The 26,041-nt window shown below is 35.2% G+C and overlaps 2 protein-coding genes and 1 long non-coding RNA gene across 13 annotated transcripts in view; 2 read left to right on the top strand and 1 right to left on the bottom strand.

Annotated features, from left to right (window-relative positions):
* nckap5l (NCK-associated protein 5-like) overlaps positions 1–7,938 on the top strand; it is a 31,926-nt gene extending 23,988 nt beyond the window's left edge. For all 5 annotated transcript variants that reach the window (XM_065285794.1, XM_065285789.1, XM_065285791.2 and 2 more), the window contains exons 8-12: positions 212–347; positions 657–732; positions 2,125–2,424; positions 5,524–5,672; positions 5,895–7,938. In XM_065285794.1, the coding sequence (XP_065141866.1) occupies positions 212–347; positions 657–732; positions 2,125–2,424; positions 5,524–5,672; positions 5,895–6,146 (913 nt within the window). In that variant the 3' untranslated portion in view covers positions 6,147–7,938. The remainder of the gene's footprint in view (positions 1–211; positions 348–656; positions 733–2,124; positions 2,425–5,523; positions 5,673–5,894) is intronic.
* A 1,203-nt stretch (positions 7,939–9,141) lies between these two features.
* ctdsp2 (CTD (carboxy-terminal domain, RNA polymerase II, polypeptide A) small phosphatase 2) lies at positions 9,142–18,215 on the bottom strand. The gene is made up of 7 exons (XM_065285788.2): positions 17,758–18,215; positions 13,885–14,036; positions 13,469–13,570; positions 13,251–13,307; positions 12,634–12,726; positions 12,252–12,437; positions 9,142–10,466 (listed from the first exon to the last, which is right to left on the bottom strand). The coding sequence occupies exons 1-7, from the start codon at positions 17,816–17,818 to the stop codon at positions 10,341–10,343; spliced, it is 777 nt and encodes a 258-aa protein (XP_065141860.1). The 5' UTR covers positions 17,819–18,215; the 3' UTR covers positions 9,142–10,340.
* A 1,725-nt stretch (positions 18,216–19,940) lies between these two features.
* On the top strand, positions 19,941–25,186 carry LOC135775524 (uncharacterized). Of its 7 annotated transcripts, none has more exons than XR_012335591.1 (8): positions 19,941–20,963; positions 21,174–21,360; positions 21,903–21,979; positions 22,061–22,176; positions 22,301–22,388; positions 22,494–22,608; positions 24,548–24,586; positions 24,681–25,186. It is a non-coding gene; the product is annotated as an uncharacterized lncRNA (long non-coding RNA). The 7 variants fall into 7 exon arrangements; XR_012335590.1 differs by having other exon boundaries at positions 21,174–21,364; XR_012335589.1 differs by lacking the exon at positions 22,061–22,176 and having other exon boundaries at positions 19,941–20,725; positions 20,815–20,963; positions 21,174–21,979.
* The last annotated feature ends 855 nt before the right edge of the window (positions 25,187–26,041 follow it).

Below are 26,041 nucleotides of genomic sequence, written 5' to 3'. Positions count from 1 at the left end.
TGAAAATTGTGCTTTAAGACTGCATTCAGTTGCTTAATTTGAACGTGGCTTCCGAGTCAACAAGTTTGAAAGTTGCGTACTCTTATCTATGTACTTGAGAAATGTAGTCAGTTATGGGGTTGGGGTTGTAATAGACACAAAATTTGAGAGCCATGTCAGAGCCAACTAATTTGAAATTAACACTTCATTGTTTTTATTTTCATTCTCTTAGGGTTGATGGGAAGGACACAGGGGCCATCAGCATGGCACATCGGCGTCTCTCATTTGACTGTAAATCCAGACCTGTATTCAGTCACCAGAGTTCTGGCATTGCCATTCAGACACGAAGCAGTGATGACATGCAAAAGGTGAAATCATATGTTGTTGCATTTATCACCAATAGATGATTTACTAATATGTGACCCTGCTTGTGAAACCCAGCTAAAGTCTATCTTTTGTGGTTCCTATATTCTGTGAAAATATAACCTTAATCTTTAATATTGACTTAGTAAGGTCATGTCAAATCAACACAAGTAAAATTAAACTTGGATACTCCTGATTTGCAAATTAGGTGTTAAGACTTTGGCCTGGATTTTATAGATAGGGTCACATATAATATGCTTTTTGGTTTGTAATAACTAAAGTGGCAATAACCTTAATAATTGACTGGTTCACAGGTTTCTACTTTACTGAGTAAAGATGTTACATCAGATGACAACCTGGCTGAGAACATTCATCATGAACACTTTGCAGGTAAAGAATGATTACAATGTGTGGCATTCCGTGTTTCCAGTGGCGTGGAATTTTTATTGGTTAACTTGTAGCCACATTAAACAGGTTATAACCTGGCTCTACAGTCACAGATGATGAATTATCTAGGCGCGTCAAAGTGATTCATGCTTAGCAACAGCTGCATGGTAGATGTATTTGACTATGTTTTGGGTGTTAAAGGTTAAAGGTATAATTCCAGGGAAAGACGAATAGTGATGAAATGTATACCTTGTAATGCACTGTAAGGGCTCTATTTTAACGATCTAAGCACATGGTCTAAAAGGGTGTGTCTGAATCCGCTAATTTAACAAGGAACGGTTGCTCCTATTCTCGTAATGAGGGTGTGTTTGGGGTGTAACGTACAATAAACTAATGAAAGTCTCATCTCTCATCCCCTGCCAATTCCCTATTTAGATGGTGAAATTTGTAAACTAAAAAACTAAGCGGAGGAAGAAGACCACCAGTTTAAGATTGATGTAAAAAATTGCGTTGTTTTTATTTGTATTCAAATTGTTAGTTTTTTGTCTTAAAACCTTTGGTGTTTCTTTCAGTCATGGAAGTAAAATTAGCAGGCTTTTAATTGCTGTAAATGTATGGATAGCCTACATGATGTTAGTGTTTTGAAAAGCATTACTTAAAAAGGTTCTCATCTCATCGTATCCAAAGGACAAAGTCATCATATACAATAAATCCATGGGGTAGCATTAAAAAAATTCAAAATAAATGCAATATTTAGATTTGTTTAAATCAAAACTTTCAGTTACTTACCAGGCTCCAGGTGAAGCAGCTCTTTACACCTTCTAACGTCTTGTAATTAGTCTTTATTTTTGTCCAAGAGACTTAATAATAATATTTAACATTTTAATCCTTCAATTTTTCATATTTAAAAACATTTGTGTGCTCCTCCGCATCCATGTGTGTGATAAGCAAACGCGCGTTGTCGTCCCGTTTATAGGCGCATATTACTAAAGCACTCTTTAAATAACACAAACAATATTGCGTCATTGATTTTAGACTTTAGACCAGGTTTTAGTTGTTCAATGGTGTAGTCTATTTTAGTTGCCTCAAAATAGCAACGCACCAAAAATGCGCCTGAACAGACCTTTTTTTTTTAGACCAGAATGCCCATGGGTGCAAAAATGGGTGCAAATGTATTTGCTATTTAAATAACGTGGCGATAAACGTAAAAATTACAACTGTGCCGGGCTGAAACTAGCAATAAACACTTGCATCGCAGTTTGCGCTGCATTGCGCCAGGTATATGATTGGCCCTAGGTCACTTTGGATAAAAGCGTCTGCCAAATGCAAGTAAAAGATCATAATATTAGTAAAAGCTTAGTGAGACCATGTTTGATTTATTATTTTCTCTTACAGGTTCTGGAATTTCTACACATACTCTTGACAGTGGCATTGGCACGTTCCCGCTTCCTGACTACAGTGCAAATGCCGGCTGCAAAAGCATTCCCAAAGGAAAGACCCACGGGGAGAGCGACCCTTCCCTTTCCCAGGGAAAACATGGCTCAGGGATAAAAATCTCCCACAAGGCATGGACTTTGGAGAGAGAGCTGTCTTCTTTAGAAGAGGATTATATGGGGAGTCAGGATATTGATCTTCACACCAGCACATTGGAAAACAAGATTCCAGCCAGCCAGATTGCAAACATTGTGCATGATGGTATGAATTCAACTTTGCTTTGTACCGATTTTGTTAAATTTAACCTGTAAATTGAGTGACCATCCGTATGTGAAATATGCTAAGATGGACGTGATGGAGATTTTTTATTGTGTTAAATTTGTAAAGTGCTTGTGGAATATTACACTACTCAGTCATGACCAGTTTGGAGCATAGATCTCTCAGATCTGTACTAGACCTGGTATTTTTCGTGGATATGTTACAAATTGCCTTGTTACTTAAAAAGCTCAGATGCAAAAACCCTCTCGGTGCGTCTGACATGTTTTCTTTTAAATGAGCCTCTTATGTTTAGGTTTAGTAATTACACTTAAATGACAATGAAAAGGTTATTAGTCAGTAATTGAAATGCCTTTTCACAAATGTCACTTTAACCATTTCATTGGTATTTAACATGTCTCCAGGTGCTCTTCACTATCCTTTCTGAATAAAAGGCAAACAATTCGGTCAATATCCTAATATACCGTAAGTCGCATCAGTCAACAAATGCATCATGAAGAGGAAAAAAACATATATAAGTCGAACTGGACTATAAAATCCTGCGAGGATTTTTGCCCTCTTATAAGATCATTAACTTATCACACTGTGCGACATGGATCGTTTAAACTTGGGTACGACAGGCATGTAGACTGTACGATGATGACACGGAAGCTTCGGCGGCAGCGTCACACATTGCGCGATGTCACCAGCATGCGCTCGTGGTAAACAAATACCAGTACGCAGGTCGTAGCAGCAAACACACTGTGCGGTGATCATGCTGAATTTCTGACACTGTCAGAAAACTATCGTAGGCTATCTTTGGACGCAAGACCTGGAAAAACGGCCGTCTTTGAACCTCTCTCACTGTATGACACAGGACCACCGATGATAGACGCCATAACAGAAATTGCAACGATTGTTACACGATGGCAAACTTCGTCTGGGACAGCCAATAATCATGCAGTGTATCCCGGGCTTAAGTCGTATCTATTTAGAAAATTTTTATTCTTTTGAGGGGCATTTTGTTTGATAAGTCTTTCTCCATTGTCTTTAAGTTAATTTTTCGGTTAACAGTTTTTTTCAGGGGTAGGCTACAGGACCAACATATAGTGCCCTCTCGTGGCTGTAGATGGTAATTTTTTCTTTTGGTTCATGTTAGTCAGTATGAATTAATTTTGACATATGAGTCGCACCTGACTATAAGTCGCATGACCAGGCAAACTATGAAAAAAAGTGCGACTTATAGTCGGAAAATACGGTATTCGGCAAACTTCTTTTACCCAGGTTAAAAAACTCTTGCACTGTGACGTACATGCACATCATTCATTCAGTTCTTCTTCTGTGCACTTAGAGGACTTTGCTAAAAAATTCATAGTGGTGTATTACTGATTCTGCCAACAAATCAGTTTTTCTGAATGGTTTGATTCCGGGATTGAGCGGATTTGAAGCGAAAATATTTGATGAATGTATAATACGTGCCGAGAGCATTCGGGGCAATATCATTATCTAACTTTTGACCAGTGTTGGGGATAACGCATTACAGGTAACGCGCATTACGTAATAATATTACTTTTCTGAAGTAACAAGTAAAGTAATGCATTACTTTATAAATGTACACATTAATATTTGAGTTACTTTTAAAAAAAAGTAATGCGAGTTACTTTTCAGTTGAATTAGTTCAATTTAAAAATATAATAATGTACTAAATTTAACTGAATATATTAAGTAAAGGATAATGTAGAGGCAGCCGGTAGTTATCGGGAAATAAGCCCCGACAGTGTGATTCGCATCGGGTCTTGTATCACACTGAAGGGGCTTATTTCCCGATAACTACCGGCTGCCTCTACATTACTTCGCTTATTACACGGCTACTTGCCACATAAGAAAAAAAACTGGACATGAATATGAATTTGAAACATTTTATTGGCACATTTGTTTTAAATTAACATTTTTATCCTTCCGCGAAACTTTGCACAGATGCATAAAATGATCGTAATACCTTATTAAGATCCTCTGCTTCATACTTGTCTGTCTTCATTTTTTCTCTTTTAGCCAGTCTTTGAGAAGTTTTAATGCCCATTCTGTATTTTTTTGTGTGTTGGCTTCGTAGCTGTCATGCTCTATTTTGTCAAGTTCAGTCTCAGTAAGCTCTCTGTGTCTTGTCGTTGTTCGTTCTTCTATCCACTGTTTAAATGTTTTGTTTTTTCCGTACATGTTAAAATTAATGTCAAAATGTTGTGGTTGTCCAGTGTTTGTCACAAGATGGCGCCAAACAGTAATCTTTATTGGCGCGGAGCGATTTTAATCGTACAAGTAGTACCGGCTATGCGTTATTACTTTGGAGCGGTTATTATTTGAAAAGAACGAACCTGCAAATGTCTCAACTGACCAATCAGAATCAAGCATTCCAGAGAGCCGTGTAATAAAGTAGAATAACGCATTTTGTGTGCCTGAGTGGGAACGGTTTAAATCAGAAATGGAGATGGCAGGCCAAACCTCACATTTTTGCGATCTTATAAAACACCCGCAAGGCTTGAAAGAGATCAAGCCTCAGCCAAGTAAGAAAAAGTAACGCAAAACTAACATAAGCATTACTTTCCATGAAAGTAACGCAATTAGTTACTTTTTGGGGAGTAACTTAATATTGTAATGCATTACTTTTAAATGTAACTTTCACCAACACTGTTTTTTGACGGAGATAGCATTTAGCGGCTTTTGCAACTGTCATATTAAAAGTAATTTTGAACAACTTGCTTGCCCCTACTAAATGTCCTTTTGATTATTGAAATGTCATTGTGGGGTTAATTTCATACTCCTTGCAAAATCACATGAATGGTCAAAATCAAAATACTAGCTATTTACTTTTCAGTTTTGAGTATTGAGTATTTGTAAGTTTTGCTTTAGCTCATTTGGTAGACTATTTTGTTAACAACGCAAAAGGTCATGGGTTTGATTTCCAGGGAACACACATGCTGATGAAAAATCTATACCTCGTAATGCACAGGATGAAAGCGTCTGCCAAATAGATACATGTAAAGTGTAATGCATAAAACATGACAGTTTCCTTTGCTTCTCTCGATAATCAGCTTTGATTTTCTTTTCCAGGCACTGATATCTGTGGAGCACCTATGAAAATGGGCCCTACTAAAAACTGGACATTTCCTAACCTCAAAGCATCAGGAGAGCCATCGGAGGTTTATCTTGGTGTTGGAGATGGTGTAGAGCCAGTCAGCCATAAAAGTTCATTTAAGAGGGTGAGAATCACTTGCTAAATCTATTTTAGAATCATAAAACAATGAACAACATCCATGTTGGGGTTTTATTAAATTAGCTTATATATCAAAGTGTAAAAGTTTATACAAAGCACTAAAGTGAAGATATTTCTTCATATTTGCAGTAAGCTTAAATCAAAATGAAATGCAAATACTTTTGGCGTATAAACTCACTGGGAATTTTCTGGACCATTTTATCTGCAGCGCAACAAGATTAGTGGCCCCGTAAGCAACCGAGAAGGCGACCCCAGAAGTCTTCCTCAACCCGGTCAGGCATGTAGAGGCAAAAGCCGCATTCCTGCTAATCCAGAGATGGCGAGGGACACTGGTTTAGAGTTGGTAAGAGAGAGACCCGATGATAGTTTGTCTCCAAGCCATCCACAAGTCCTCGAGACCCCCGAGTCCCTGAGTGACTCTCTCTACGACAGCCTCTCCTCCTGTGGTAGTCAAGGCTGAAGTTTTAGAGGTTAGGACTGAATAATAACCAGGTACCAACCTTTTTGTAAAACTGATACTTGTGATTCTTCTCAAACATCAGACATATTTAAAAGGTGGATACTTATTGGAAAATCAATTTTTTCGACAAAGAACACGATATCCCCTGTACACTAAATACACACGTTTGTATCTGAGATAGCCTGATGATGGAAGAAGGATTTTTCCAGCGTGTTAGTTGTGATCTCATTTTTGAACCATTATATCAACTCTGTCACCTCATTTGTGTTCTCTGTTTCAAGTGGTAGCATCGTAGTGATGTCATGAACTCGTTATTTTAGCATTCAGTTAGCTTCGGAGACCGTTCCAAGGTCTCGGTTCATTGCAGCAGTCTTCCAGTTTTCAAACTCACCGAATGTTCTGGTATTGTCATGCAACATCCGTGCACATTCTTTGGTAACATTTGTGTAAAGTTATTGGAAAGTGAATGTTAATATATGTGATTTTCGATTCATATGCATATTCATGAAAATAAGGAAAATTAAAAAAACACATTTGTGTTAAACTTGCATTTTAAGAGTTTTGTTTGGTTCATTATGTGTTGAAAAAAACGTGTAGCAGCAAGCAACACAAGTGCTGTCCAGAGCTACAGTGTTCCACAGTGAATTTTTTTTACGTTTTTATTTATTTATTTTCTTTGAATGGTGTGGTAAGACAAGACCACATTTTATTGGTTACTTTTTTAAGTTCTGTTGAAATATGTACCGTGCCTGGCTTTATGCGTCTCTTTATGTGTCTGTCGGTTTGTTTGTTTCCCAGATATGCCCATGATGATGTATTAATACTTTGTGTTTCTTATTTTTATTTTTTTATAATGATTTAATGTTTTTATTCATCACACTGCTTACAATCACTGACATTTAACAAGGCCTTCCCAGGATTCTCCAGGGTTTTAATGTTTGGCTTAATGGACAACAAAAATAATACACAATCAAACCATTCCCAGCTCATTTTAAAACAAGGCAGGCGATTCATTCACTCTCTTTCTCTGTTGACGTAATGATGCAAAATCTGCCTTACACAACCCACTACAGCTGTTAGAAATTATCCAAGTTATTTAGCGAGGGATTTTTGTTTGGATAGTCATGTTGTTCCATAAACGCATCTGAACAAACCAAAATATTTGCTGGAATTCAAGTCAAGGTGTTGCGTTGGATATTTTGACAGTAAAGTGAACATTTTACCATTATTACGTGATTGCACAAAAGCCATAGTTTAAGTAGATAAATAGTACGACCCAAATCCTTACATGTATGTGATGACCTCAGAATTTATCAGCTATTTTAATAAATCAATTATAAGAAGACTATTTGAAACATTCCCGAATATGCATACGTTGTCATCCAGCCATCCAACAGTCATTTCTGGCCCATGTAAAATGTAAAAAAAAAAATTTCAAGAGATAAATTAACTTTCTACTCCTCTTTAATCTTATACGCATGACATTCTGTTTTGACACAAAACCCTTGATTGTTTTTTACGTAGTTTATGTTATTATCTTAGATTCCTCATTTGCCTGCCATTATAACCTTTGTTATTTACTTTGTTATTGTCAGGAATATTTTATATTAGTTTGGTATGTTTACAAAAGAATTTATGATGAAGTTGTTAATATATCTGTAAAATGTTTATATAAGGTGCTATCTGATTTTTGTTTCACTCTGTCCTGCAAAAGCCATAAATGTGTTTTCATAATCTCCTTTCTAAGCAATCGTCATCACTCATGCAACTCAATAAATCCTTTTGAAGTATATTTGTTGTTTGTTATGTATTTTTCTCTTTTTAGTTGCAGGAGGTTGGCGAGTTGATGAAAGATTTATCAAATACAGTGAAACCATAAAATGTAAATAAGTATTTTTAAAATAAAGACAATTTAATAAAACAATTACTATAAAAAATTTTGCGCACTGATATATTGCCCAATGATAAAAGCAATTTTTTATCAGCCGAAAGAGAACAGGAAAATTCGATGAATTTGAGCTCTGTTTATAAAAAATTGTTTATATCGGTACATCTCTAACCAATATATATATATATATATATATATATATATATATATATTGTTTCAATTAAAATGCATGTCGTGTTACTATTACACAACACTTAAATATATAAATGCAAAATGGACAGATACATTTTATGAACCAATAAAAGAAAATTACCAGATGATCCAATAACAACTAATAATACCAATAACTATGTAAAATATAGCTGATAAAACTTTAAAACGGATGAAAAAAATAGTTTTTTGAAGTTAAACATGCAAATGTGCTATTAAATTATTGAAATATTAACTTAAAATTTCAGGGGGTATAGTTTAAGTAAATAATTTAGGTCAAAGGGGTTTGGCTGAGAAAAACATTTTAAAAGCCATGGTTAAGTTAGCTGGGTTTGGGTGCCCCTAGTGGTAAAAGAAATGATTTACAAGGTACAAGTGTACTTTATGTGGACCTGTCATCGTTGTCAAAGGGATAGTTTACCCCAAAATTAAATTTTTTTAATAATTTTCTCACTTTCATGTTACAAAACGGTATAAATGTATTTTATATAAATTATTATAAATGAAGATATTTTGAGGAATGTTTGTAACTAAACCGATCAAAAGCCCTATTGACTTTCTTAGTAGGATAAAATAATAAGATGAACCTCATTAGAGCGTCCTCAAAAATCTTTCTTTGTGTTAAACAGAACAAAGAAATTAATATATGTTTTTAACAAACTGAGGGTGCTTGAATTATAACAGAATTTTTATTTTTGGTGAACAATCCCTTTAATATTATTTTATTATCTCTCTCTATATATATAATCTGAATTTTTGCTAATTCAAAAGAATGTGTTAGCTAGGTTTACGTTAGCTATTATTATATTTGCATTCTGTAGGGCTGTATGTCTAAATTACTTATTAATGATGCGTCAAAGAAAACCAAAAAAAGAGAACAAAGAAATAATTTCAAAATTTTCATAAGGTTGTCCAGAAAATTTATTGTCTGCAGTATAAAAGTCAAATATCACATGAACGCAAACCATATCAGGGCATATCATTTTCACCCTTTAAACATTTTGCTGTAATTATAAAATGGCCATTTTAATACTTGTGCTATAAAAAAACAACTAATCATGTTTAAATAATATTATAAGATGAAACAAAGAGGTGAAGGGACATTTCAAGTTTCAACCAAATATACACATAGATGACAGCATAAGTTTCACAATACAGCATGGTGTAAACCCTCAACGAACATATGATATGAACTTAACAACGTACATTTCTTTGGTTCAATCTGTGTGGTGTTAATTCTGCCTCTCAAGTATAACAAAACTCTTATCAAGTAGATCTGAAGCAGAGATAAGGCCACTTTAAGATAAATACAGTAAATATCAAAAGCAAATAAACAGTACGTGCTTGTAATACACGTGAAACAGTGTAAAAACAGGTATTTCATTAAGTTACATTAATGCACCGCAGTGACACATAAAAAAAGGCCATTATAAAGGAATAAGACTGAATAGTGTATCAACATATGTGTTTAAAGAAAAAAAAATATGCATAGCATGTTGAAAGGTTACGATATGTATCCCACTTATGCCATTTCACAATTCCTGTGGCATGAGTCTGGAATACATAAAAAACACACTTAAAAGAAAATATTTAAAGTATGATTATGATGAATCAATAAAGATGAAAACAAACTGTGTAATGGTGAGTTCAGGCAGAACTTGCATAGAGAGATTGGCCCGAATGTTTACTGTGCTTTGAAGCATTTGCTGAGCCGTTTACCACAGTACATGGATTTGATTAAACACTGTATATCATCCTGTTCCACAGCATCTGGTTTAATCTCCCAAAAATGTAATTAAAATGTAAAAAACATAAACAAGTAAAAAAATTCATACAAAATTGGTAAATAATTATTGCAAAAGGCTTTATGACAGAGTCAGCCACTGACAAAAATATTTTTCACCCCAAATTGCTGAAGGTCACACGGATCAAGTAACAGAACCGCACAATTCTCCGTCTTCAGTAGATTATGAGCTTTTGTGTTTATGTTTTTAGGTCAGAGGGCGGAGTCTGCTGTCATATGAGCTGCTTGTGTGTGATTGACAGTCAGTGCAACACAACATGGAGGTTTGCCCTGGTCTGACAGTGTGTAGGGATTATGGAGCCCTGAGTTGTTCTAGTCTGCTGCAGACATCATCAGCTTGACTTAACTCTTCAAATACTGGGATGAGGTGAAGCAGCTCAGTGTCCTCTGCATCATCAAACCAGGACAACACAGGAACCTGTCAAAGGCAAAGAGATGATAAAAAACACCATAAATGTACATAGTTTAACTGTATTGGCAACAAAAGTTCATGCATCTTTTCCTTGTGATAATTTAAATTTACTGAATTTAGGAATTTTGTGTATTAAAGGGGACATTTCACAAGACTTTTTTAAGATGTCAAATACATTTTTGGTGTCCACAGATACATATGTGAAGTTTTATCTTAAAAAAACCATATATATCATTTATTATAGCATGTTAAAATTGTCACTTTGTAGGTGTGAGCAAAAATGTGCTGTTTTTGGTGTCCTTTAAAATGCAAATGAGCTGATCTCTGTACTTAATGGCAGGGGCATGGTTGGATAGTGCAGAATAAGGGGTGGTATTATCCCCTTCTGACATCACAAGGGGAGCCTAATTTCAATTAGCTATTTTTTCACATGCTTGCAAAGAATGATTTACCAAAACTAAGTTACTGGGTTGATCTTTTTCACATTTTCTAGGTTGATAGAAGCACTGGGCACCCAATTATAGCACTTACACATGGAAAAAGTCAAATTATGTCCCCTTTAAGTCCATAAAGCACTTTAGAGGGTTGTATAAATATTTCTTAATGTTAAGAGGCTCATCTAAAGGTCTGAAACCACGTCAAAAATTGGGAAGATGACAATTAACCCAGCTAATTAAAATGAATTCAGCAGAAACAATGTGATGTCCATTTAACAGTAAATATGAAAAATAATGATATAAAACTTTGTTTTACTAAATGTTTCACTCAAATTGTTATGGTGATAATAGAATCTGTAATAAAATAAATTTTGAATCATAAATGCAAACAGAAGCAGTGGTCTCAGACTTTTGAGCTCCTCTGTATATTAAAGGGGGGGGGGGGTAGTTCACAAAAAATGTAATATTTTTTTCATAATTTACTTATTCTCGTGTTGTTACAAACCTGTATAAATTTCTTTGTTGTGATGAACACAAATTAAGATATTTTGGGGAATGTTTGTAACCAAAGCAATCAGAGGCCCCATTGACTTCCATAGTATTCTTTATTTTTACTATGAAAGTCAATGGGGCCTTTGATCGGTTTGGTTACAAACATAACTCAAAATATCTTCATTTCTGTTTATCAGAGCAAATAAATGTTTAAAGGTTTGTAACAACATAAAAGTGCGTGAGTGATGACACAATTTTCATTTTTGGGTGAACTGTCCCTTTAAGGGTTAAAAATGCTAATGCTGTAAACCATGACTATAAAACTTTAAGGAGCGGTTTCCCGGACAGGGCTTATCCTAGTCCCAGATTAAAATGCATGTTTGAAAAACATATAGCTCTGACATATCTTAACATATATCAATGCCATTGGTTTGTCTTAAGATGCACACCAGTTTGGTTTTTTGTAAGGTATGTTTGTAAAAACAACTTAAATGGCCTAATATAACTAAACCCTAGTCCCGGTTTAACCTAAACCCAGTCCGGGAAACTGCCCCTAAATATGTGCTAAATGGAGAGGGATCAACATAAACATCTAAACCAGCGGTTCTAAATCCTGGTCTTGCACTCACAGCATTGCACATTTTTTGCATCGCACCTAGTTAATGGATCTCTCTGCAAATAAGCTGAGGTGTGTGTCAGATTTGTTAAACAGTATTTTGTACTTTGTTTTACTTTATTTTATTTGATGGAAAAACCCAATAAATATAATGTTCAAAAAAAAAAGATTTGTTAAACAGTACAAAATGTACCGACCAGGCTTAAGAAAAACTGGCTTAAACAAGAGCAGTAAAATAAAACCCACAGCGTTTTCAGGGTGGAAGATGTACGAGGCAGGGGAGTTGTCCAGGATCAAGGTTTTCTGGAGCTCACGGCCGAGGCGACTCAGGTCTTTAACATAGCAGCCTTGATAGAACACGCAAGATTCACGAAACAGCCGTGTCCGAAATACACCACACTGATCCAGCAGGTCAGTCACTGGGTCTGCATACTACCATAGGAATAGATGGAGGAAAGGGGATGGATTTAGGTCAACTGCAATAGATCTAAAAGCTTATATTGATACTGATAATGAAAATGGTTGGACAAGCTATGCCATATGGGCATAATTCACTTTTACTACTTGGCAGGTTAGTCATTTTAACTTAAAGGTCAAATAACTTACAACTTGATAAATGGTTTGCTACCTTAGCAAGGCTGGCAGTGAACAGAACACATTCAAACAGTTCTCCCATCCTCTGAAGAAACTCATCCACATACGGCCGCTTCAACACATACACCTACAACATAGTTTAGAGGGATTTGCCCCTTATTATTAAAATATATATAGATTTGAAAATGTAAATTAAAAATGCATTTAAAGTAATATGTTCTGCAGTTTTATATTCTGTCGCTGGTAGCCGCCTCCTGAAACAAGTAATCAAGAATAGGCCGTACTAGTGGGAACTAACCTATCCTGGATTACTTGAATCAGGGAGAAGCCAAACTCAAGTTTCTTTGGAGGGAATTTTTAAGACAACCACAAATGCACATCAGAATATTTCATAGTATTAATTATTTATAGCTAAAACACCAGTGTTTGCAAATGTTGCTACATGTGACATCACAATCCATTAGCACTGCCAATGCATTCTCACAGCAATCCAGCAGAGGGCGCTCCTCGTTCATGTTTCAATATTGAACAACATCTCCACTCTTCCCTCAGGCACATGTACCCTGCACAGTTCAATTCAATAAAAACACCAGCTTGCTGGCAGAGGATTACTAGTCTTTCTCACATATACCAGCATTTATCACATCTCACCTGGTGTGTGGTCCCCTCAATCTCCACAGGCACAATGAAATCTGCATTGCTTATTGGCTACAAAAAGACAATGTATATTTATAAACATTGGTATATATGCAAACTTTAGTCAACTATGAATGTGAGTTTTATAGTAATGGTACATACAACTTTTTATAAATGCATCTTTCATTTACATTTATGGATTTGGTTTTATGCAATATCTCGTATGGGCGTACCTTAAAGGAGCTATGCACCAGTGTTTCATCCAGATCTATAACAACACAGATTTTCCCCTGGTCCTGAGAGGTCACTGCTGGTAGAAGACACTCTCCTGGTATCTAGAGATGAGGGCATAACTTTTAAGATGAGTATAAGTTTCCATACACATTTTCATTTCCTAATAATGTAGGCTTGTGACGCAGAGATGAACAAGATCAAAGGCTTATTATCGACTGGGGAAAATTTCATTTTTTTCTGTTTTGCACATGATTTCATACATTCAGAAGTAAAAGAATAAACCCCACCACCATATTTTATCACATTCACTTCACTGGGCAGTACAATGCAGTGGCTTTCCAAGTACAAATGCATTTTATAATTAACTATACATAAAACAAAGTGATACAATGATGATTTAAGGTTACTATATTACTTTGGCATTGGTCCCATTTTCCTCAGGTGCTAGCAAGGCATCATGGGTAGGTGAAGCTGGCAGTTGGGCATCTTGTGCTCGAAGGCAACAGATAAGCTTTTTGAAGATGTTCCGACTTCCAGGTTTCTTGGGCGAGGTTTTATTCACCTGATCTAAGTGTAGGGCAACACAATAAAACAGGTTTAATTAATTGTATAATTTGCAAATATTTGTCCTACTGTATTTATTTAAAATAAAAAAGCATGTGATGTGTGATTTATAAACAAGTAAAGCAAGCAATGTCAAATCTCACTTGTAGCACATTTTAATAATTTTATAAACCACTTTTTACTTCCAACAGATGAAAACAAGCTGTTTTCCTAATACCAAAATAAGTTTGATCAGATATCAGCTGTTTACATTTGCATCAAACATACCACAGGGTCTTGACAGATTTATAAATAGTACAGCACTGTGATATAAATGCATATGTAAATGTTATACAATTTGCATGACTTTAAGACAAAAAATGTCAATTATCCATTAAAAGTAAATGTTTTAGTCTGTTTACAAAGTGCCTATAAACATCAAAATGAACAAACGCTCAGCAGCCACCCTTCTCCAGTGATGGCACACGTTGTACAAAAACAGAAAATCTGTTTTAAATGAGACTGCTGGCCACGGCTGGTATACGTTATATAATCTCAGAGGGCGGGAAAGCCCACACATTTCTGCTGTACCTTTGGAGTAAAACATACACATACTAGCACACACATACCACTCCTACCGCTTTAGTACAGCGTTCTGGCATAAACAAGGTCTCATAACGTATACGCCTCATGCAAAATAACCACACAAAAAATAAACAAGCAAACAAGCTATGTTTTGTAACATGGTATATGTAGAAAGCTTTGCAATGCACCACAATGGGCTCCTTGCATATTTGGGGGCTTCTGCATATTTTTGCTTGCAAATATCCGCATTTAAGTGAAACATGGTTTTGTCCAGACATGTCTGTTAGGATTATATGAAGGCAAATATTTTTTAAATGGACATGAAAGCTTCTGTGCATAAGTTTGCTATGAAATGATTATTTTTTATGTGATGATGTAACTTTAGTACTAGTAATGTTTTTCCCCTTTCTCAGCTTAAGGAATGATGGCGTTAGAGAAGCTGCCGCTCTTCTTTTTTAAACAATGCATGCATTCTTCCCGTATAGGAACTTGTGTAGCCATAGGAATCGTCTTATGTAACATACGAGTAGCATGTACGGCGGAGTGAAGATGAGAGAAAATGGCCTCCATCGTCATCATTTACTCTGTGCTGTGCTTGCCCATCTATGTATACACTCACTGATAACAAGAATGGATCTATCCATGAATTCAAGTCAACTCCCTTAAAAGCAATTGACACATGCAGATGAAGCAATACCAAGCATTCAGAATAAAACAAAAAGAGGGGTGGGTGTTTTTGTTAGGGACTTGGTTTTTTAATAAACAACATTTTAAGACCTAATCAAATAGCTTAAAGAGATAGTTCACCAATAAAATGAAAATTCTGACATCATTTACACACCCTCAAGTTGTTCCAAACCTGTATACATTTCTTTGTTCTGCTAAACACAAAAGAAGATCTTTTTAAGAATGTTTGTAAAAAACACATCTGGGGCACCACTGACTTCCATAGTAGGAAATATAATACTATGGTGCCCCAGATCTGGTTGGTTAATAACATTCTTTGAAATATCTTGGAACAAGTTGAGGGTAAGTAAATGATGACAAAATTTGAATTTTGAAGGAACTATCCCTTTAAGTGTTTTTTCCAAGAAAAAAATGTATTTAAAAAGCAGCTAAATATGTTGTTTTTACAGAACTAATTTTGTGTTGTGCAAAAATTTGAAATGCTTTTAAAATAAAACCAGATCAACATTATGTTATCCCAAACAAAATCTTTTGTTCTGGTCTGTAAATTTTATGAAATGTATCCTAAATAAAAACTAAACAAAATTGTGAACATACGTTAAAATGATGCTAATAATGTGAAAATTTGAAATTTTTAAATAAGCGTTGTTTCTCATTGCCTTGATTCATATAGTGCATTGCATTTATAACTTCGTTATAATGTACAACAAACTAAATAATAGTTAAATCGCTAATTTATGACAATAGAAATATTACAAACTTAAGTAGCCTATCTGCTATTTTAAATACTGTCATAATAATTCATAATTTATGGTTATTTCTCCAGGTTCGATATTACAATACTTTACATAAACATTGAAAACATATTTTGCCTTAGGCATTTATTCACATTAGCACAGTATTTGTTCACACTCTTGAGCGCCATTATTTTTGTGCCTTTGCTGTCATGGCTGATGTTAGAAATGTGCAGTTGTGTTATTTTTTTAAACATTTGTAAGTACGTAGTTTAATGGGTATTAAAAATTACATGTTTGCTTGGCTGTTCCAAACATTACTATTACTACTTATTATTATTTTTTATTAAAGATCTGTAATCACACCCTCTATTAACATCAACAACACATGGTAACAGTAGCAGTGCGAGTTTTATATTCAACGTATTTACGTCAGATCCATAATTAGCGCGAGGCTGTGCTCATATTTACGAGGAACACGATAAACAGTACACTGTACGTCAACACACAGTCGCGAGCACAGTAACTAAAGGGACAAAATGGCTCAGATATTGTCTCCAGTGGTTTCTATTCTACAAAAACAACCCCTGTGTTTTCAAAATAAGGCCTTCTTTAACAGTTACGGTTTGTTTGTTTGTTTCTTGATGTTTTCAACCATGTTCGACTTACATACGGCTAGGCGAAGAACGATCAGCTTATGACAACAAATACCGCGAGAGCACTTCGAAAGGTGTGCTTTTGAATCGCTCTCGCGCTACTTTGATGTCATAACTGATGGCTCTGCGCAGCACCGCATTAAGTCGAATACGCCTAATGTCGGTGGCTGTTCGTCGCACGGCAGATGGAGGGCGTGTGCTGAGGGGTGTGTTTGTGCATTCCACCGCGGCACCTTGCGTTCTCCATTAGGCCGATGTTTTCCACATTTACACTCGATATTTTTGCGTCTACTCCGTGAGGTACGGTGTGAGATATGAGAACGTTGGTAACTTGCGTCGATAAAATAGAAAAAAATTAAACAAAATGTTCGTGACGTTAGGACAAAATGTCGCTCGAATTATCCATTAACCCAGCTATGAAACGTAGCCCGTTTAACATCACAAAAGAGGAAACAGACGTTTCTTTCAATACAAGTTATTGTGATATTTTTACGCTTTAAAATGTCAAAACCGTCAACATCATTATCTATTGTGTGAAGGGGAAAATAAATAAATAATTTGTATATGAATAGTTTATTCATGTACGTCAGTGTCCAACAAAGGGGATAGGAAAATAAAACAAAACATAAGAAATACAGAAACAACAACAAAAAACATCTAAAAAAATCTGTTATCTAAAAAACCCTGTTTATATTACGTAAACAATCAGTATCTGTCTTACTACAACAGAAAGGCATGTAAATAATAAAATGTTTTTTTTTTAAATGAGATTTAAATGAGAAATAAAGTGCATATGTTTATATTATTTGCAATTATATTGGGCTGACTGACATGTCACAGTCGCGAGCGGAATTTGTTATGTTCAACCGTTGTAACTTGACGAATTCCGCTCGCGACTGTGACCTGTCAATCAGCCCAATAACAAAATAAAACTGTCACCCCTCGAGAACCGAACATGTTCGAATCTTTTATTATTTAACATTGTGACTCATTGACTATAAAGAGTGAAAATAACTGCAAAGCGTTCAGCTCATATGACAGCGCTGAACATAATAATTTAACATGTGACAGTGCATCGCCTACCTGTTTTCGAAGGCGACCGAGAATCCTCTCTCTGCACTTGAGTGATAATAGAACTTTCCATCTAACAAACGCACAACCCTTAACGTCCAACCAGCCTTTTCCAGCCACAAACAGTCGGTCCGCATTTAGTGGCATTAATAGCTAGCGATGCTGGAAATGAATAATTTCCGTCCGCGCAAAAACGATCTCAAACCGACGGCGACAATAATTTTCTTATTTATTTATTCCCGCCTTCTATTCTCTTCCACATGGGAGGGGCATGACACTTTGTTTTGTTGTTTCTTATCTGCTATTCTGTAGCCTTTGAGTCTCAGTTTACGTTATCGCTTGTATATTTATCCCTAGCCCCCTCTAGTCTAGGTAAAGCCCTCACTTTTTCTCCAACAACATGGAGAATCCAGGCGAAAGAAGAAAAACAACCGAGGACATGGGGCACGGGACGGTTTCAAGTTCCCCTTACTACAGATAAACAACCCCGTAGGTGGGCTATATACAAAGGCGTATTTTAAAGAATGACACGAACAGTTCGTTCAGATTTGTGATATAAAGACGTAATAATCGAACATTTACGACAATTTGGGGTTTTTGTGTTTTTCCGTGTATTGTTTTGCTTTGGACGGACTCAGAGGGGCGCCTTGAAACTGGCTGGTCGTTTCGGATTGGATCTCCAGGAAGTGGGAGTAGCTGAAGCATTCTTCTACACGCTCCACACTGACAACATTCCAGTGCTGGTTTTGTTGCGAATCAGTAGTGCGAAGCAGCAGTCGTACCTAAACCAAAACCTAAACTACACCGTCGGAATACTTATTTAAAAATGAGGAAATGGCAACATAAACGAGCAATGCCATTTAAAGCGATTTCCGCCTTGTTTTTAAAATGCATCCCAATTCATTTTACATTTATTTCTTTGGCAGTATATGTGTGTTCCCTAGGATTCGAACCTACGACCTTTGGCCTGCTAGCACTGTAGCATTGTAGATAAGTCATTTTTAAATTTAATTTGGATTACATATGTACACAATTGTATTGGGAATACTGTGACAAAAATGATAATTTTGGTTAAAATAAAATAATTTAATAGATACATTAAAGTCTTTTTTTATGTATATTAAAGTAGTAAATAACAAATAAACTAAATCACGTTATCATTAGTAATTTAAAGTAATTCATTGCTGGGTGCTGAGATTGAACTGCATGTAATGACAGTCTTATGTCGATTCCAGCATATAATGCCGTACATGACTTGCATCAATAAAGATATCTGTAAGCTGTAAGTGAGATCATTAAATTTAAAGTAATTTCTGAAAGAAATCTGCCAGCCCCACAGGCAGTGTTAGCTCTTGGATAATAACTTGTTTGCTTTGACAACAATATTCATGGTGCCTATAAATGGACTTTTGAGAAGACATCATTGTAAAACTACAACGGTCAGCTGCATGAATAAAATCTCCTAGCCACTCTTGACCAACCTTAAATGCCTTGCATAACGTCTATAGCACAACCCAGATATGTGTTTATTAAATAACTAATCTCTTAAAATTTGCTAATGCATGAACAATGTAAAAACAATTACTGGATTAAACGTTAAAGTATAATCAAATTTACTGATTATTTTTTACTTATTTTTTTAAAAACTTGAGTATTTTATAAAAATAATAGAAATTGACATTAAATTAATGTCATAAGATATGTAGATCACATAATTTTTTAGAGTGTACTACGCTTAATAATGTTCAATAATTTAATTGATTAAATAGCTGTTTTGTGTGATTTATAGGGCTTACAATAATGTACTTTTGCTTCCACACTTGTGTTTTAATGTATATTTTCTAATTTGGGAAACAAAAAGAGAGGATCTAAGTGATTAAAATGAAGATGTGTGTTGTCAGACGAGTCTGAGTACGCCTAACTGTAAAAAATGTTACAAACCTATTTCTGACTTTTTCCGAATGGGACCAATGCTATACCACAAAACCAAGACGTAAACAAGAATGGTACTCTTGTTTACATTCCTACTTTAAGAAATATGGAAGTTGTGCAGATGTTAGATATGTGATTAAAATAGAAGAGCTCCAAAACTGGTTCTGCTTTTAAAAAGTTATTTTGCAACTCCATGCAACAAAAAGCATACAGTCACATTACAATGACATTAGTCATTACTATGCATAATGAGTTAATAATGCATACACTGTAAATAATTTTCGTTGTTTTCACAGTTTTTTACTGTTTTTCTCGACAGTTTCTTACTGTATAAGTTGTTTACAGTTTGTTACTATAGATTTGTTGTTTCCACAGTATTTTAATGTATTTTCAACAGTTTTTTACTGCATAAGCTTTGTACAGTAGGCTACTGTAGTTTTCCAATGCATTATGGGAAATATTACTCTGAATACAGTATTACCAACCAACTGCAAAACACAATGACAAACGTCTATTTATATCTTAAATGCTTAATTTTTTTGTGAGATATTTGGTTTAATGTCTGTTTTCACATCAGATGCTCGGTGTGTTCCTTTAACATAAATCAGGTGCCTTTTCTGAGGCTTTAATGAAATCACCAGCCAATTCAATAGACATACCATCAGTTCTTAATATTGTTGCCTCTGTGTCACAAAATGTATTTTTAAGATTAGTTTAGGCGATAATATATATATGTATAATCTTCAAATAGCAGTCGATTAGTTAAAAAAGCGCTAATTTTAGAATTTGATTAAACAAATGCGGAGGGTTCAGGCGCGAGTCGGTCACGTGATGTGCTCCTCAGTTCTGTCAGTAGGGGGAGTGGGAGAACGCGTGTGTGTCGTCGTATCTGTTCTGCTCATCTAGCGCGTATTTCTTTATTAATATCTGCTGGGTGAATATTAATACGTATATGCTAACATTAATTTTGTGACCACAAAATGACAGCGAGCTATTATACGAGATATTGTGTCGTCGTGTTTGTCTTCACTCACTTCATCATTATCTGGTAAGTGCTATATGCAATATCTGGTATGAGACTTTATTGGCACTAAAGGGTTCTTTCGGCTAAATTTTACTTAATTTCTGTCATAACAGCAAACAACTTCTGCAACTACACAATGATTGTCTGCCTGTGTGCAAAATAAAGCACGTTCACTGTGTAAAACCCCGCGCAGGGCATTTTCAAATTAACGGTCAGGGCGAGTCTGAGCTTATCGTGTTGTGTTGACAGAGACTTTGCTGAGGTAAGTAAGAGAAAGAAATTAATGTGTTAAATAAATAACGTTATAAACTTGAATTATGTTGTGCCAGAATACGTTGTTTAATGAATATCTGTGGAATAGGTTTAAAATAATACATTAATGACTGAACGTGAACTTGACTGAACATTATGGCAGCTAGAAGTATTGAAAAGACGTATAATAGATTTAACAATGTTTTATCTTCTTTATTAGTGTATGTAAATCTGGGCTACAGTCCACGACAAATTTTCTACGGTAGATTTACGCCTGCATGCTGGTCCTTTCGTCTATCGCGGGGATATCATCACTTCAGCGGACATCGCACTGAAGAGATCCTGTGCTTGCGTGGCGGTGTGTTTGTGTGCTCACTTGGATTGAGACCAGCAGTGCTTTTTTAAAAGTGGGTGAGTACTAACTTATTATTGTGTAGTTTCATAAAAGCCTTACTCTTTTCAGTCACATAACTTTTGTTCATCTGCTAATAATAGGACTATCCATACACAAAGATGTATTGTGGATTTAAGTAATATCTGCGAATATTTATGTGAAAATGTATTAGTGTTCTGCTGACATGAGATCTGAAATTGTGTTCTAGGACCTGATATGGATTAATCCAATGATCAACGTTTTCCTTTGTATCCCTGTTTTGTATACGCTGCCATTACATGATGGTCATATGTCCCGGATGATCGGGAGAAGTCACGTGGTTCAATTATTATTTTTTTTTTACGTGGTTCAATTTTTTTTCAATTTTTTTTACCATGCATTTAGCATCAGGCAAAGCCTGCAATCAATCTATTAAGACAGAAACAATATCTTACTTATTATTATGTTGTTATGACAATATCATGTGATCATCTGAGTTAGAACAAAATCTATTCATTTTCAGGTATTACTGTGCAAGTTCCCTGAATCATTCTGTTGAAATGTTATGTGTTTAAGATTCTTTATGACATCAAGATGTGGTTTGGGAAGGACCTTCATCTAAATCTGAAGACAGGACATACTGGCTCAAAAAGGTACAATATTTTTTATACCCAATTTGAAATGTTGAACAATTACTTTACTTTACTTTACTTTACTGTACTGGACTGGTCAAGCGTTTGGTCAGGAACTGCCTATACACTTGAAAAATGCACAGAACTGGAACAGCACATCAGTTGGGAGCACATTAACAAGGATGAAATTTATCCAATAATTATTTTAATATTTATAGGTAAGCAACTACTTGCTGAGTGTATTTAATGAGTGTGTATTAATCTCTTACAGCTCCCATACTTAGTACAGTATATTTTAATCAGTGTGGCAATAACTTGTGTTTTATTTTTATGTTTACACAGGTGTTTCTGATATGGAGAAAAACCCAGCACTGCTCATTTTATTTCTTCATCTTGAGAATACAGCAAGTTTACCTTTTGTCTGGAAAATGTAAGTTTTGAGTTTGGCTAACAATAGAGGTTAGATTTTGATGCAATTTATTACTCATCTCTTTAACTTGTATTTTTAGTTACTCAGTACATGTTATTTTCACAGGATTCAGCAAAGCTAACACCAACAACAATTTTTCATGGCACTTTAAACCACCTTGATGTGAGGAGCCAGCATCAGAATGGATGGTGTCAATATCCTGAAAGTGGAGGTAACAGAGGTACTGTATCTCTTTTTTGTCTCCTTCAGTGTAGCATGTCCAAACCCATCATTGCACACTAAACGTTAAACATTTTTGGTGACTACAAAAGACAGTCTATAACACTTCTAAAATTGTACAAACAACGTATTTCTATAAATTGTTTTGCCATAACAAACCTTACTTAGTGGTAATTGGTTTGTATATAGTTTTGTGTAAATTTGTTCATTTAACGTCTTAAGTTTGGAATGGTCTATACGGAATTAGTTTTGTGTTTATTGATAATAATTATTATAGTTAACACATTTATTTATTTCATACACCAGTTATTATTTATGGGTAGGGGTGTGACGGTCATTATATAACCGTGAGACCGACGGTTATAGTTGAACACCGTCATTAGAACTCTATAACCGGCAAAACCGTGTTATTAAAATATTTTTAAAAACATTTTTTATCAAAGAATTTTAAAATACTAATTAAAAACAATTGTTAACAGTCTGTGTTACACGCCCCCTCATGTTCTCACGCAGTGAAAATACAGAGCGGAGCAACACTGACAACACGCTGACATACAGGACAAACCAGGTTACTTTTCGGTTACTTTTGAGATTAAACATATTAAACAAAGTCTCACCTTTCAAATCATCTCTTCCGTCAGTACACTCCCCTTTTCAAGTTCAAATCCTCCCATGCTAACCTACTAACTCTCCTGAACACACATTCACTGCTTGCTGTTAATTTTAAAGAAACGTAGAGCAAGTAGCTAATCAGTGTCTAGTTTATTCAAACGACGGGTGAGCACTGTGCAGCGCGTCTGTGGAGAGCGTTTGCTGCGCGTGGCCATTGTGCTTTTACACCGGTTGCGTTTGCAGCGCATAGTGTGCAGTTTAATAACAATCTGAAGTTCACATTACTTTCTTTTACCTGCATTTATGAGCAAAACCTCTTCAATACGCTTTAAATCCACATTGTTTTTGTGCTGTTCTGTACTGACAGATATATATAGACACAATTACAGACATAAAAAGCCCATGGCACAAATTTGTTTCTCTAAAGATTATTAAGATAGATGATAGATAGAGGATTAATTTATGCTGGGCAGAGAGTGACAGCGCAGTCTTCTTGCAATAGTGTGTTTTTTAAATATTTCATTGCTTTCTGTTAAATTGTTCAACATTATTACTGTTTGAAACACACTTGGCATAACATTCATGATTTTATGGTAAAATGACACTTTCCCGTCAATCCACGAGCATTTAAACGAGCAAAACACACCCCATCGACAGTTATGTTACGAACCGTCACATTTGACTCATGTCATAACCGACATCACCAATTCTGAAACCGGCACACCCCTATTTATGGGTAATATTTGTGTCATGTTTTAGTCACTGAAATGTGTAAAATCGTGCAAAAATATTTAATAGTCTACCTGTGGTCTATTAAATATTATTTATTCAAAATGTAATTCTACTTCGCAGTGGTGGCTGGTGACTTCTCTCCTAAGTGGTGCAAATTCAAAATATGTGTTCAGAGTGTAATGTGTGTTGCTCATCATGTCAAAGTATGCGTTCGTTGTGTCATGTTAACCATGTGCATCTTGCCTTATGTGAAAATACGTGCCTGCTGTAAAAGCGTCAGAAGGGTTTATGATTTTATGACACTCACTTTCACAAAATACTCGCAAGACACTAACTTAACACTAAACTCTGATTACACATGAGATTTAGCGAGATCGTTTATAATAAACCCCTTTGAAGCATCTGCAGCAGACACGCATTTTGACATGATGCGTGATACACATAAGTTTACATGACGCGCTTAATACATGTTGTGACAAGCTTTGCATCGTGCACCCTTGAAAAAGAAGTCACCAACCAGCACTGCGACTGGGTTATTTAAGCTTTCAGTAATGTTATTGTAACATTCTCCGTAATATTTTCTCTGTTCTCTCAAGGTGGATCTCGAGACTTGGCCATGTTCTAGATTATAACTGGTGAGCTCAAAGTACATTATTGCTAAAAACAAGCATTTTAGATGATTAGTTAATTTTTTGACTTATTATTAATTTGTTTTATCATTTGTTACAGGATTATCACAAGTGCTGTCGCCCCTGCTGTATATGACGCCCCCACCACCTACACCAGGTGTAGGAAATGTCGGTCCTGGAGTGCCGTTGTCCTGCAGAGTTTTGCTCCAGCTCTAAACAAACACACCTGAACAACTAGATCTGAAGAGTCACCAGAAAACTACAGGTAGGCGAGGTTTTATCAGGGTTGGAAATGAAATCTGCAGGATTTCGGCACTCCAGGACCGACGTTGCCTACTACTGACCTACACCTTCATCCTGCCACCACCACCCATACTACCTACAAAAAACTGTATTGTAATTATGCTTTTCACTGTATTGTATGATGTGGTTTTCTCATTTAGGGTAACTACACTATGGCAACAATTGGATACATTGATTGCTGACTGATTTTGTTATTTTTTCTTTACTTTTTGTTTAAAATCTAATCATTTTTTTGTTATTTTTGTTAATATTGTTACAAATATACAGTTAAAAACTGCACAATAAATTGTCTGCTTTTAAAGATATAGTTGTTGTCTTTATATTTAACATCAACCAATAAAATAACAGTATTTAATTTAATCTTAAAAAATACAGTAGTATATATTTTACACTGTAAAATAAATAACAGTAAAATTGGAAAATACAGTAGTATATATTTTATACTGTAAAATAAATAACAGTAACATTTCCAGTATAACAGTAAAATGCTGTATGTTGGATCTTACAAAAAACAGTATAATACTGTACTTCATTTTGCAGTATCCTTTAAACTACTGTCATTTTTTCTACAGTAATTTTACTGTTGTTTGAAATACAGGAACTACTGGATAATTGTTGCCAGTAAGTTACTGTTAATTTGACAATAAACTTTTTACAGTGTAGTAATTACAAAATTGTGAGATGTTTAAAAAAACTTTAAAATAAAACAAAATAAAAAAGACAGAATTAGCTGTCTTAAACTGTAATACTGGCCTCTCACTCAAAAGGGCAACCTAATACAATTTTTGACTTGTGCCAAAAAAATTTTATAGCACTGCTTTTTGCCATATTGTGACATAAGTGACTGGACCTCTTAAATCTATAGTTAGTAAAAATGAATGCTTATGTGTTACAGAAATTTCACCGCCTCTTTCTTGCTGAAGACAGTGCCCCTTGTTTGTCCGGTCAGCTAAGCATTCCACAAAGTTCAGAGCTGAGATATAAAAGAGGTATGTACTAAAACTCTATCTTGATTTGTTTTGAGCTGAGAGCCAAGATTAATATAACAGTTTCAGCAAAGACGCAGAGTCTGAAAATGATTTTTGACCTATGTAATAAAAAGATATAATCATAAACATCATGGAGACTTTTTCACAAGCAAAATATTTATTTGATAAA

The sequence above is a fragment of the Paramisgurnus dabryanus genome, chromosome 21, assembly GCF_030506205.2.
Source record: "Paramisgurnus dabryanus chromosome 21, PD_genome_1.1, whole genome shotgun sequence".
Lineage (NCBI taxonomy): Eukaryota > Metazoa > Chordata > Actinopteri > Cypriniformes > Cobitidae > Paramisgurnus > Paramisgurnus dabryanus.
This window is presented reverse-complemented; position numbering and strand designations above follow the sequence as displayed.

Coding starts and splice junctions, on each gene's coding strand:
- ctdsp2 (XM_065285788.2), bottom strand. CDS start 17,818: ATGGAAAGTTCTATTATCACTCAAGTGCAGAGAGAGGATTCTCGGTCG. Junction 13,308..13,468: donor TGGTGCATAGCTCCTTTAAG/GTACGCCCATAC, acceptor GTCTTTTTGTAG/CCAATAAGCAATGCAGATTT. Junction 10,467..12,251: donor TCTTCCACCCTGAAAACGCT/GTGGGTTTTATT, acceptor TGCCTTTGACAG/GTTCCTGTGTTGTCCTGGTT.